The sequence below is a fragment of the Lynx rufus genome, unplaced genomic scaffold (genome assembly GCF_022079265.1).
Source record: "Lynx rufus isolate CCGP_SWC_20201006 ecotype Redwood Valley unplaced genomic scaffold, mLynRuf1.p SCAF_8, whole genome shotgun sequence".
Classification (NCBI taxonomy): Eukaryota; Metazoa; Chordata; class Mammalia; order Carnivora; family Felidae; genus Lynx; species Lynx rufus.
Window position 1 is genome coordinate 12,632,676 of NW_025814896.1, and position 12,096 is coordinate 12,644,771.

Consider the following 12,096-nt stretch of genomic DNA (forward strand, 5'->3'; position numbering starts at 1 on the left):
AATCAATTACTTTACATTATACATGTGAAACTAAACGTGTGTCCTGCTCCATGTTTATGGACAATGCAAACAGGGCTCTTTATCCACCTGTCTCCTGCTCCTCACCACCACCCACAGGGCTGCAGAGAAAGGGAAATTTTCCTGAATCATCTCCTTAATGGTCATTGTGTCTCAACAGAAAAGCTGAAGATTATTATTAGCAACTAATAATAACAGGGACTATAAAACTCATAAAGTGCAGGGCCCTTGCACTCAGGATGCGATTACATCATCTCATGTAATTGATCCTGCAAGGCAATCTTCCACATTCCCATTTTTTCAGATGAGGTTCAGTAATTCATATGGCTGTGGAGCTGGTCTCAAGCGAGCTAGGAGGGAATGCAGCTTTCTGGCTCCAAAGGGCTATCATCCTTGCAGTAACTTGTTCATGACAAAGAATGTTTTGGCTTCTCTGGGTTGAATCTGAGGCTTAAATCTGTACTCAGGGAAGCAGAGGTTTCCAATGAGGGCAGGGAAGTGAGGTTTGTACACATCCTGCCTCTGCCCACCCTGCACTAGATTAAATTCATTAGTTAGGAAACAGAGGGGGCACATTCAATATAATGACTATTTTTCACACACAAACCAAGGAAAGCAACACCAGGCAAAATCTTGGTTGGTGTGGGCACAGAGACAACACATTATGAAAGGGCTGTCGGGACACCAGGAATGTGGAAAGCTGTAAATTCCTGCATTTGCAGCAACCATGGGAGAAGACACTGAGATTTTTTTGGAACCCCCAAGATCCTCCTGGGTTATCTGGGTTATGTTATACACAGTCAAGAACTGCTGTCCGCTTACTTTGGATCTGGGGGGCCTTCACCAAGGGGCTTCATGGACAGCTTGCAAAGGGAGCGAAACACCAGGAAGGCGTCCTTCTGGAGAATGTGAGAGAACCTAGCGGCCACCTGATGTCCCTGTGCATCTGATTCCTGAGATTAGAAACAAATAAGAGAAAAATCAAACCGTCAAAACCAAGTAAGAACTCTTCTCAAAAATAAGAAATATAATTATCTCATGGAAATCAAAATTTTTTTATTTATTCAATGGGGGAACTGAGGAATGTGGGGAAGGGGACAATATGTCAAAATAGGAGCGATAGGGGAGTCATTATAGCAATTCTAAAACCTTGTTCCTTGTCCTTTAAAAAGTGGGTATGGATGACTTAATGATAAATGAGCAAACATAAAACCATTACAAATCTAAGACAAATACAGTTGACCCTTGAACAACACGGGTTTGAACTGCACGGATCCACTTATCTGCAGATTTTTTTTGATAAATACAGTACTGTGAATGTATTTTTTCTTCCTTATGATTTTGTTTTCTCTAGTCTATTGTTAGGAATATAGTATATAATACATATATATGAAATACGTGTTAATCAACTGTTTATGCTATGGGTAAGACTTCCAGTCAACAGGTTAGTAGTAGTTAAGTTTTGGGGGAGTGAAAAGTCATATGCAGATTCTCAGCTGCCTGCCCCTAGCCCCGGCATTATTTAAGGGTCATGTGTATAAGTAATTCTATTAGCTTGGATAGCAGTATTTCTAAGAACGCTATTGCAGGGTAATAGGGGAAAATGACAGGCATTTTAAAATATACTTCTTTAACTAAAAAGACTATATTTAAAAATTAAAAAAGTATTTGTAACATACAACAAAGATTAATACGGCTCAACATACAAAAAGTTGTTATAATTCATTAAGGAAATACAGAAACCTTCCACCGAAATGAAAAGCAGGCAAAAAAAACATGAACAAGCAATTTACCAAGAAATGCAAATGACAGATTCACCTAAATAATCTTACTACTGATTATTAAGGCAGGATCTTTCTCCCAACAGACTAGCAAAAGTCTGAATGAATTCTATTGCCCGGTTTTAATGAGGGAATGGGGAAATGAGCACTGATAGCCTACAGGTGGGCAGAAATTTGAGCATTACCTTCCCAGCAGGCTAATGTGATGTTAAGGAACAAAAGCCTTAAAGCTTCCAACTCGTGACCCAGCAATATCACTTGTAGGAATTTATCCTAAAGAAAGAATTAAGGACGTGCACAAGATTTATCTATAAGGATGTTCATTATAGAACCATTTCCTGTGATAAAACTGAAATGACATAAAAACCTAATGGGGAATTGGTAAAATAGATTATGGTAATCTATATGACAGAATTTTACATGACCACTTAAAAAATTTGTTAGGTCTATACGTACTCATGTGGAAAGATGTCCATAAAATAGTGCTGAGTGAACAAAGTAAGTCACGGCCTGGTATACAAGGCATGTGTCCTCATATAGATTTAAGTACATCCCTGTTAGTGCATCCTTTCTTAATGGAAATGACATAACCCCATGGGGACTGCAATAGACTGAATGCTTATGCCTCCCACCCCCATTCATAAACTGATATCTAATCACCAAAATGATGGTATTTGGAGGGTGGGGACTTTGGGAGGTGATTATATCGATAGGGTGGAGTCCTCATGAATGGGATTAGTGTCCTTATTAAAGAGGCCCAGAAAGCTCTGTAAGCTCAGTAAGAAGACAGCCATTAGTAAATCAGGAAATGGTTTCTCACCAGACACCAAAACTGCTGGTACCTTGATCTTGGACTTCCTAGCCTCCAAAACTGTGAGAAGTAAATTTTTACTGCTTATAAACCACCCAATCTATGCTATTCTGTTATGGCAGTCCAAACAGACTAAGACTGGGACAGGTATTGGTACTTGGTGGAAGGATGGGGGGCGGGTTGAAAAAAACCTTATTCTTTTTACGTATAAAGCACAGACACACATATAATACATAAACAGATATCCAGTTTATCAGTGGCTTTAAAATTCATGAAAGGGGGTGGTAAGTCAGAAAAAGGAATATATAAAAAGGCTTGGGGGGTGCTAATAATGCAAAAGGTTGAGAAACACTAGTAAAAAGGTACAGGCAGTGGGTTCAGGTGGGATGTTAACATCATATCTCTCCCTGTTTTGAATGCTTACATACAGCATTTTCAAGAGAACAACAAAGCTATTAAAGAAAAATGATATGGCAGACAGATCTAGGAGTCTGAAAGATGTTCGTAACACACATTAAGTTTCAAAAGTAGGTTACAAAACAGCATGTATCTTGTGTGATTACATCTAACTGAAAAAAAAATATGAGAAGGGGAGAAAAATCTAGAAGGATGTAAGTAAAATGTTGCCAAGTGTTATCTCTAGGTTAGGGGATTATAGATGACTTTTACTTCCCTATTTTTCCTCCTCGGTATTTTCTTATTCTTCTGTAATGAATGTATATTAAAGGAGAAGAAAAAGGGCAGGAAATCTAAGTTTTTACAAGTCTGAACAACCAGCGTTAACAACAATGCCCTATACAACCAACAGTAACACATTCCGAGAATGGAACCTACTAATACAAAGCGTATCAGGCCAGGACTGTGTGACTAGCTGAACAGGGGTTGCTGGTTTTCACTAGCTTCTTCTGCTAGAGATTTAAATCTGCATCTTCTAAAAAAGGAAACTTCGAGATGCATCTGTATGGGAGGATCACCAGCATACCAGATTATCCGCTGATGACAAGGACTGCCTGTCATCCGCTATCCCGTTGGTCTGTGAATCTTCATCAGCTGCTGGGGGCACAGCACACTCCTGGCACTCCATTTCACCTGGGACCCTCTCAGGTTCTGTCAGACGGTGCTTTTGTGCTGCTTCTTAAAACACAGGTGCAGAAGTCATCACCAAATTAGTACTTGGTCTAAAAGGCGGCCTGACCCCAGGAAGAAGTTATTCACATGATTTGCCAGCTCCTGCTTTTTCCCTTTTCCCTTCGCACTACCTTAAGAACTGACACAATATCGAAAAAGCCTTGGCCAAAGCGGTGCTTAGACTTTACATGTGTCCATTATCCACAGTCTCATTCCCTGGAGGTTTCATTCATACCACAGTCCATGTCAGTGGTGTCTCTAGAATTGAGCAATAACAGCAGCCTACCCACCCCTGTCCACTTCTGGAAAAGGTCAGAAGCAGCTAAACCTGCAAAGCACAGATTTTTGTTTTTAAAGGGGCTACTAATATAGGTGTTAAAGAAGAGCCATGTAAATGAAAAGAATTTGATAGTTATGACAGGAGACCTTAGCCATGGAGTGGAGGGAGAAGGGGACCCAAAAAAAAAAAAAAAAAAAAAAGAGCTGAGCTTCCTGGCAACCATGTGAAAAGGGAAAGATAAAGAATTAAAACTATTCTATTTTACTTTTTTTAATTTTTAAATGTTTATTCATTTATTGAAATAGAGACAGAGCATGAGTGGGGGAGGGGCAGAGAGAGAGACAGAGACACAGAATCCGAAGCAGGCTCCAGGCCCTGAATTATCAGCACAGAGCCGGATGTGGGGCTCAAACCCACAAACCCTGAGATCATGACCTGAGCTGAAGTTGGATGGTCAACCAACTGAGCCAACCAGGCACCCCAAAACTATTTTATTTTAAAGACATTTCTACCAGAGTGTACATTTTTATGTTCTATTAATTTAATTCTACATTACATAAATAATGAAATCTATGAATACAGATTGGTGGTAACCTAAATTAACAAAAGGACAGGGCTTAGAGCAGTGTATCAAACTTCTTTGACCATGACCCTCAGCAAGAAATGCATTTTAATGGCTTGCCTGGGTGGCTCAGTTGGTCAAGTGTCTGACTTCACCTTGGGTCATGAGCTCAAGGTTCTTGGGCCCGAGCCCTGCGTCTGACTCCACACTGGCAGTGCAGAGCTTTCTTCGGATTCTCTTTCTCCCTCTCTCTGTTCCTCCCTCCAACACGTATGTGTGTGCATGTGTGTGTGCATGTGGGCTCTCTCTCTCAAGGTAAAAAAAAAAAAAAAAAAAAAGACCCAGTACACATGTGTGCATATAATAACTGAAGCACGTTTCACGAAACAGTGCTTAACATTACCATCATGATGTATTCAGTTTCTGTTCTATTTTCATTTCATTCTCTCTCATTTAAGAAAGGCTGATTGTAACCCCTGCTAAGTTAATGATTTCTCAATCCACTAATGGTTTACTGCCCCTGGAACCAAGTGTTCAACACATAGGCACTGACATAAGATTTGGGGCAAAAACAAAGAAAAAACTCATCCAACAGTCATTCTGAGCTATACAAGTTTAATTTCACCAAAACCACACCATAAAACTGAGGGTGCTATGAGTGAAGACTAACAAAACAAAGGTTCCCTGTGCATCTGATACCCACTGACATGATACATCAATGGTTGGCCATGAACATTCAGCAGCACCTCAGGACTCCCAGCCACTCCTGGGAAAAGCTGGATATATATGGGAGTGGCTTTCTGTCTTTCGTGTGGAGCGCCCAATTCTAGCACTGTCAGACTGTGCTTTCTGAACTCTGAACCTGGCCCTAGTGAGAATAAAATTAATCACTAAAAAGAAGTAATTTCTGAGTTCCACATGAAAGATGGGCAGATACAGGCAGACTCAGTTTCCATGACTTCACCGAGGGTGGGCACTCCACCACTAAAATTATCTGCCCAAGGATTTTTTTGGAGGAGTGTGTAGGAAGAAAGGCTGGGCTCTTGGTTCTTACCTTTAACAGCAGATGTGACCACATCTTCTAAGATCTCCTTGACCACCTCCTGGGCTCCATCATCAGTCCCTACACACACCCAGAGACATAAACAAATACATATGGGTATTTCCAGGGAAAGCAAAGGAAGGGGCAGAAGGTCACATCTCAAAAGGCAAAGGGGTCAAATGAGTCCTCTCCAAAGCCAAATCGGATTATGCCAACGAAAAACAAGTCCTGTGCAATCTGGAAACTCTCAGGCAGTGTCTGCCATGACTTTGAGTTTCCTTTTGTGGGTCTCTCTTCCTTCTTAAGTCACAGCTATGCGGTCAAGGGCCCTCTCCACCACCCCAGAGTTTGAGGCAGGAGCCGCATCTCATCCAGAACAAAAGACAGGGCTTTCTCTTGTGCTTTCACACCCAGTACCCCAGGGCCTTGGGAAGTGACATGCCCCCTGCTGCCTCTACTCCCCCACACTCTGACCCCAGAACTCAGCATGAGACTTCTAATGTGGTGAGGATTTAGTAAATTTTAAGTACAATTATTCTGTACACTGTTAATACTTAAGCAAAGAGCTTCAGCACCGATTGTTCTAAAACTAGTTTTGGGAGAACTAGTAAACAGTTCTGGACTTGACTTTTAGGAATAAACATTACTGCCTTCTCAAACATCACACTGACCAAAACTTAACAGAGCTAAAATAGCCCTTTAAATTCTTCCTCAATGAGGCCTTTCAATCAAGCCCTTATTTTTATGAGTTCTGTGCTTGGCCCAAAAGGTCCCAGAGAACAGCACAATGTATTTTCATTTCCACTGAGCACTTGACCCACCCAAACTACTTATTTGCTCCCCCTCCCCGACCACACACACATGCCCCAAGCTTTATGGAGGTACGACTGACGAATGAAACTACATAATAAGTATGTAAATGGCTAAGTAAATCTCTGGAAAACGTTGATGTTGTGTACCCTTTTCTTAGAGGGCAAAAAAGAACTTGAATGAAAGAAAGTCCAGAGCCGCAGTGACAATCTCCTGTACCCACGTCTTCATCTAAACAAGATGAGTTAGACTAGCTCCGCGTGTGACATACTTCAGGCATTATTGTACCACCTTTGCCATTTTCACGCATCACTCGTATCAGTATATTACACGTGTACATTTAACAGTGCTCTTTACATTAACTCACCTTAAACAAGAATATTCACAAAACCGCAGGTTTCATGCACTAATTATATTTTCTGAATGCATGTTAAAATAAATGTGTAACTATTAAAATAAAAACTGTTTACGCATGAGCCACCTAAAATCACCTCATCTACATGTGACAAGATGTTTCCAAGTTCCTTCCCAGTTCCAACATTCTCTGATGCTATATGTGCTGCTCCCCGCCACCCCCACCACAACCAAGCTTCACTGAGGTATAAGCGACGATTAAGACTTGTATATACTTGGGGCACCTGGGTGGCTCAGGTGGTTAAGCATTCAACTTCGGCTCAGGTCGTGATCTCATGGTCTGTGGGTTCGAGCCCTGTGTCAGGCTCTGTGCTGACAGCTCAGAGCCTGGAGCCTGCTTCGGATTCTGTGTCTCCCTGTCTCTCTGCCCCTCCCCTGCTCACGCTCAGTCTCTTTCCTTCTCAAAAATAAACATTAAAAAAAAAAAAACCCAAACCTTGTATATACTTAAGGTATACAACTTGATGATTTGATATACATATACACTGTGAAATAATCACTACAGTCAAGCTAATTAACACATCTATCACCTCACACAGTTACCATTTTCTTCCTTTTCTGTGTGTGGTGAAAACACGTAGACCTACACTCAGCAAATTTCAAGTATACAACACAGTATTGTTAACTACGTTTATACTGTTGGCATTTTGCACCTCCAGAACTCTGCCCCTTACATAACTGAAACTCTGTACCCCTGACTAGTACCTCCCCATTTCTCCAACCACCATTCTACATTCTGTGTCAATGACTCTGACTACTCTAGGCACCTCATCTATGTGGAATCACACGGTATTTTTCCTTTTTTTTTTTTTTTTTTTAATGTTTTGGTTTTGAGAGAGCGCAAGCAGGGAAGGGGCAGAGAGAGGGGGACAGAGGGTCTGAAGCAGGCTCTGCGCTGAAAGCAGCGATCCCAATGTGGGGCCCTAAGTCATGAAATGGGAGATCATGACCCGAGCCCAAGTCAGACACTCAACTGACTAAGCCACCAAGGTGCCCCCAGCAGTATCTGTCCTTTTGTGACTGGCTTATTTCACCTAGCACAATGCCCTGTAGATCCATCCATGTTGTTACAAACATCAGGATTTTCTTCTTTTTTAAGGTGGAATGGTATTCCAGTGTGTGCGTGCATGCGTGTGTGCGAGCGTGTATGTATGTCTGCACTTTATCCATTCATCTTTTGACATTTAGATTATTTCTGTATCTTGGCTATTATGAATAATGCTGAAATGAACACGGGAGCGCAGATGATCCCTTCAAGATCCTGATTTCATTTCCTTTGGAGATATACCTAGAAATAAAACTTCTGGGTCATAAAGTAGTTCTATTTTTAATTTTCTGAGGAACCTCCATACTGTTTTCCATATGGGCCGTACTGATTTACATTCCCGCCAACCGGGCACAAGACTCCCCTCTCTCTGCACGCTCACCTAGCTCTTGTCTTTCACCTTTCTGATAACAGCCATTCTAACAGGTGTGAGGCGATATCTCATTGTGGTGTTGATTTGTATTTCCCTGATGATTAGTGAAGCTGAGCACCTTTTTAAGTATCTGTTGGCTATTTGTATGTCTTCTTTTGAGAAATATCTATTCAGGTTCTTTGTCCATTTTTCAGTGGGTTATTAGGGTTTTTTTGTTTTTGTTTTTGTTTTTTTTGCGGAGTGGTATAAGTTCCTTGTATATTTTAGATATGAACTCCTGATCAGATGTATGGTTTGCAAATAGGTTCTCCCATTCCACAGGATGCAGTCAAACTCCACTGGTTGTTTCATTTGCTGTGCTTATGCACTGTTTTTAAAAACAGCTGAATTAGCTGTGAACATTTAAGAACTGGGAGACATGTCATAAAAATCCAGATGTGGCTTCAGAAAAATTATCTGGCAACATCAGGCCACAGTGGCTGGACCCAGGAGTAACTGCCCCCTTTAGCCAGGGTGTGAACTCTGCAGATGTCCTGGTGCCTTGGTCCTTGCCAAGGTCAACGGTCTTCCATCCACTGAGGACAGGTGCTATCACAGTCAGCAGGAATGTGACACATGTCTGTCAAGAGTGCGGAAAAAGGGAGACTGACGGGGCTGGGTATTTGAAAGACATCAGAGAGACAATGTTCCCTTGTGGAAGTGACTTCAACACGGTAAGGAGGAGTGAAGGCTCTGGAGCCAGTGTGTCTGGTTCAAGTCCCCACTCTGCCACTTCCCAATGTGGGGACTTAGGTCACTTGACCTGCTTGAGCCTCAGTTCCCTCAGGAGCGAACAAGGACGATTTCCACAGCACTTACCTCTGGGGCCTCGTGAGAATTCAATAAAAATAATACCCAGAAAGCGTTTCAAATGGCGCCCGGAGAGTGAGGAGTGGAAGGTTCATTTTTCTTAGGCCTGCAGAGTGTGACTGTGGTAAGATGCTCATAAGGTGCCCTCAGGACAGAGGATGTCTCATCTCTGTCATCTGCCTGGCCCTGGAGACTAAGTCCATACTGAACTTTCCCAACTAACCACGCGGAAAACAGTTTCAGTTACTTCAAGCCATCACTATCTTTCATTCTAAAGAATGTCCATTTCTACAGGGATCTTCCTCTTCCCTCACTGCAGTTTTCCACTTAAACAGCATCAGGCCCACCATTATTTGGAGGGATAACAGTGTTTAACTCATTTTCCTCAATAGGCTGGATCCATAATGGCACCTGTCAAAATATTCTCAGGCTAGGAAGGGTGGAAGACGCAGGAAGCCCTAATTCCAACAGAAGGTTCCTGCACAGGGAGCTGCTGCTGAAGAGTCCCCAGAGAGGCCCAGAAGTAGCAGGACTTCCCACAGTACCCCTGGACTGCTTCATGTCAGCCTGGGGTAGGCCTCAGGAGAGGCCTTTCTGGATGACATAATAACCACTGAGAAGTCTGCTGTGTTTAACTTTCAAGCATGCTGTCAAAATGTTAGGAAACCAAATCAAATCAAATCAAATCCTTGGAAGGTTCAGAGTATACTTAAAACACTCTGGTTTTGCTGGTTCTCTGGGATGTCCAGCAGTCACCATTTGGCCATTACTGATTAGGCACCAGATCCTACCTGTTTCACAGACTCTGTCCCTAAGAGGGTCACCTTGAATACGTTCAGATGAAAGAAAGCCTTGCTGCCATTCCCTCCCTAGCCAGCAGGAGAATAACCTCCATGGTGGGTACGCCAGGTCCTGACTCATACCCTTAGTCCTCTAACAGAGCTCTAATTTTGTTTTGGAAGGGGCTGTCCCTAGATTCCTGGCCATCCTAGCAGACGGTAGCCATCTGACCAAGTTGCGGCCAATGAGGGGTAAGCGCAAATTACTGGAGATTGCATCGGGTTCCAGAAAGGCTCCTTAGAAAGGGGCATGACTCAGCTGGGAGTCCTTTAGTCCCACCCTCTTCCTCCTTTCTGCCTAGAGCAAAATGACAGCATCTGGAACCATGAGGTAACCTGGAGGATGAAAGTCACAAACTAAGAATAACCGGGGAAAAAATGGAAGGAATCTGAAACAGACCCACCCACATCCCTGCTTTCTGTCCAGCAAAGCAGGGGCCATGGGGGATGGGGGGAGGTGGGGTGGGAAGATGCACTCACTCATTCGTGCAGTTAACATATTGAGTGCCTACAAGTCTGGCACCGTTCCAGGCGTTTGGACTCTATCACTGTTTAAAACAAAGATCCTGATCCTCATGGTGCTTACATTCTAGCCGGGATAGTAAATAACTATACATGCTGTGTCCTACAGCGCTAGGGGAAAAGTAGAGTGGGAGGAGGCAGATGTGGGATTGGAAGGGACAAATGTGAACCCATGGTGACAAGAAAACGTGACATGCCTGTTTCCTAGAAACTGGGGTTTGGTTGTGCCCAATGTCCAAGCACTTGGTAACATGTAAGAATACTAAAGGGAAAACATCAGGGAACATAGCTGTTTGCTATCACATTCCAGCCACACACCAGTATGGTTCCTCGACAGGAAGAAATACATTAGGCAACCTCCTGTTGCACAATAAATGTCCCTTATACAAATGTTGTAACCCCATGAGCTGAAGCCTCCCTGCCAGACAGCCTGTGTCAAGAACAGGTCAGAAAGGAGGGGGACCCGTGGGTACATTTTGTTATTTTCATAAAGTATTGTTCTGAGACAATTTTTGTCTTCTCCACACAAAAAAATAAATGAATAAAAATAAAAATAAAAATAAAATAAAATTCCTAAAGCAGAAGATTGGGTGCTAACATGGAAAATAGGCTCATGTTATTCTACAGGACCATGCCTACCACCTTCACATCTGGTTACCACCTTAACTGTTTGCCACTGTTCCCTAACTCCTTTTTTATGCTGAAATTTACTTGAAAGCTAATTATAGCAAACACTTACACAGGTCCCAGGGCCAGTCACTGGTCTCACTGGACTCTCACAGACCCGCAGGGCAGGTACGAGCTGTAGGCTCATTTTACAGATGAGGAGCCTGAGCCCAGAGAGGTTAAGGATTTCCCCAAGGTCACAGAGCTACTACAGGGTAGAGTCATGGTCTGAAACCAGGCTGCCTGATCAGAATCTCCATATTGGTTAAAAAGAGGACAGCTTTTCTCTAGTGTATAGTACTTAGGGACTGGGTTGTTTTTCTCTTAAAGAATGAGATGCAAGAAGAAAAAGCGAGCTAAGAAATCTTTAAACCCACAGGTATTTATGTACCCACAATACTCATTAGTTGTATAAATGTAAAAACGCTAATGTCTCATGCATGGTGGGAGTCAAAAAGTCAGGATCTTAAAAATGATCTTAAAAGAAAACAAGAAGTGGGGGGCCTGGGTGGGTCACTCAGTTAAGCGGCCAGCTTCAGCTCAGGCCATGATCTCCATGAGTTCGAGACCCCTGTCAGCCTCTGTGCTAACAGCTAAGAGCCTGGAGCCTGTTTTGGGTTCTGTGTCTCCCTCCCTCTCTGCACCTCCCCCGCTCACGCTCTAGCTCAAAAATAAACATTAAAAAAAAAAAAGAAAGAAAACAAAAAGTGACTGCTACTGGGTACAGGATTTCTTTTGGGTGTAATGAACATGTTCTAAAATTGACTGTGGTGATGACTGCAGGCTCTGTGAATATACTAAAAATAACTGAAGTGTACATTTTAAACAGGTGAATTTCTGGTACATGAACTGTATCTCAATAAAGCTGTTTTTTAAAAAATCGACAAGACTAGCCAGGCAATGAGGAGGAGTGTAAATGGACAAATGGGGTGAGGTCCCCTAGGGAGACTGCTGGC

The 12,096-nt window shown here is 42.6% G+C and overlaps 1 protein-coding gene across 3 annotated transcripts in view; it reads right to left on the reverse strand.

The window, feature by feature from the left end:
- ARFGEF2 (ADP ribosylation factor guanine nucleotide exchange factor 2) overlaps window positions 1-12,096 on the reverse strand; it is a 101,048-nt gene that overhangs the window by 60,602 nt on the left and 28,350 nt on the right. For 2 of the 3 annotated variants that reach the window (XM_047067913.1, XM_047067915.1), the window contains 3 exons: window positions 5,635-5,703; window positions 3,593-3,744; window positions 841-971 (listed from right to left, as the gene is read on the reverse strand). In XM_047067913.1, the coding sequence (XP_046923869.1) occupies window positions 841-971; window positions 3,593-3,744; window positions 5,635-5,703 (352 nt within the window). The remainder of the gene's footprint in view (window positions 1-840; window positions 972-3,592; window positions 3,745-5,634; window positions 5,704-12,096) is intronic. The other variant, XM_047067914.1, reaches the window with a different exon arrangement.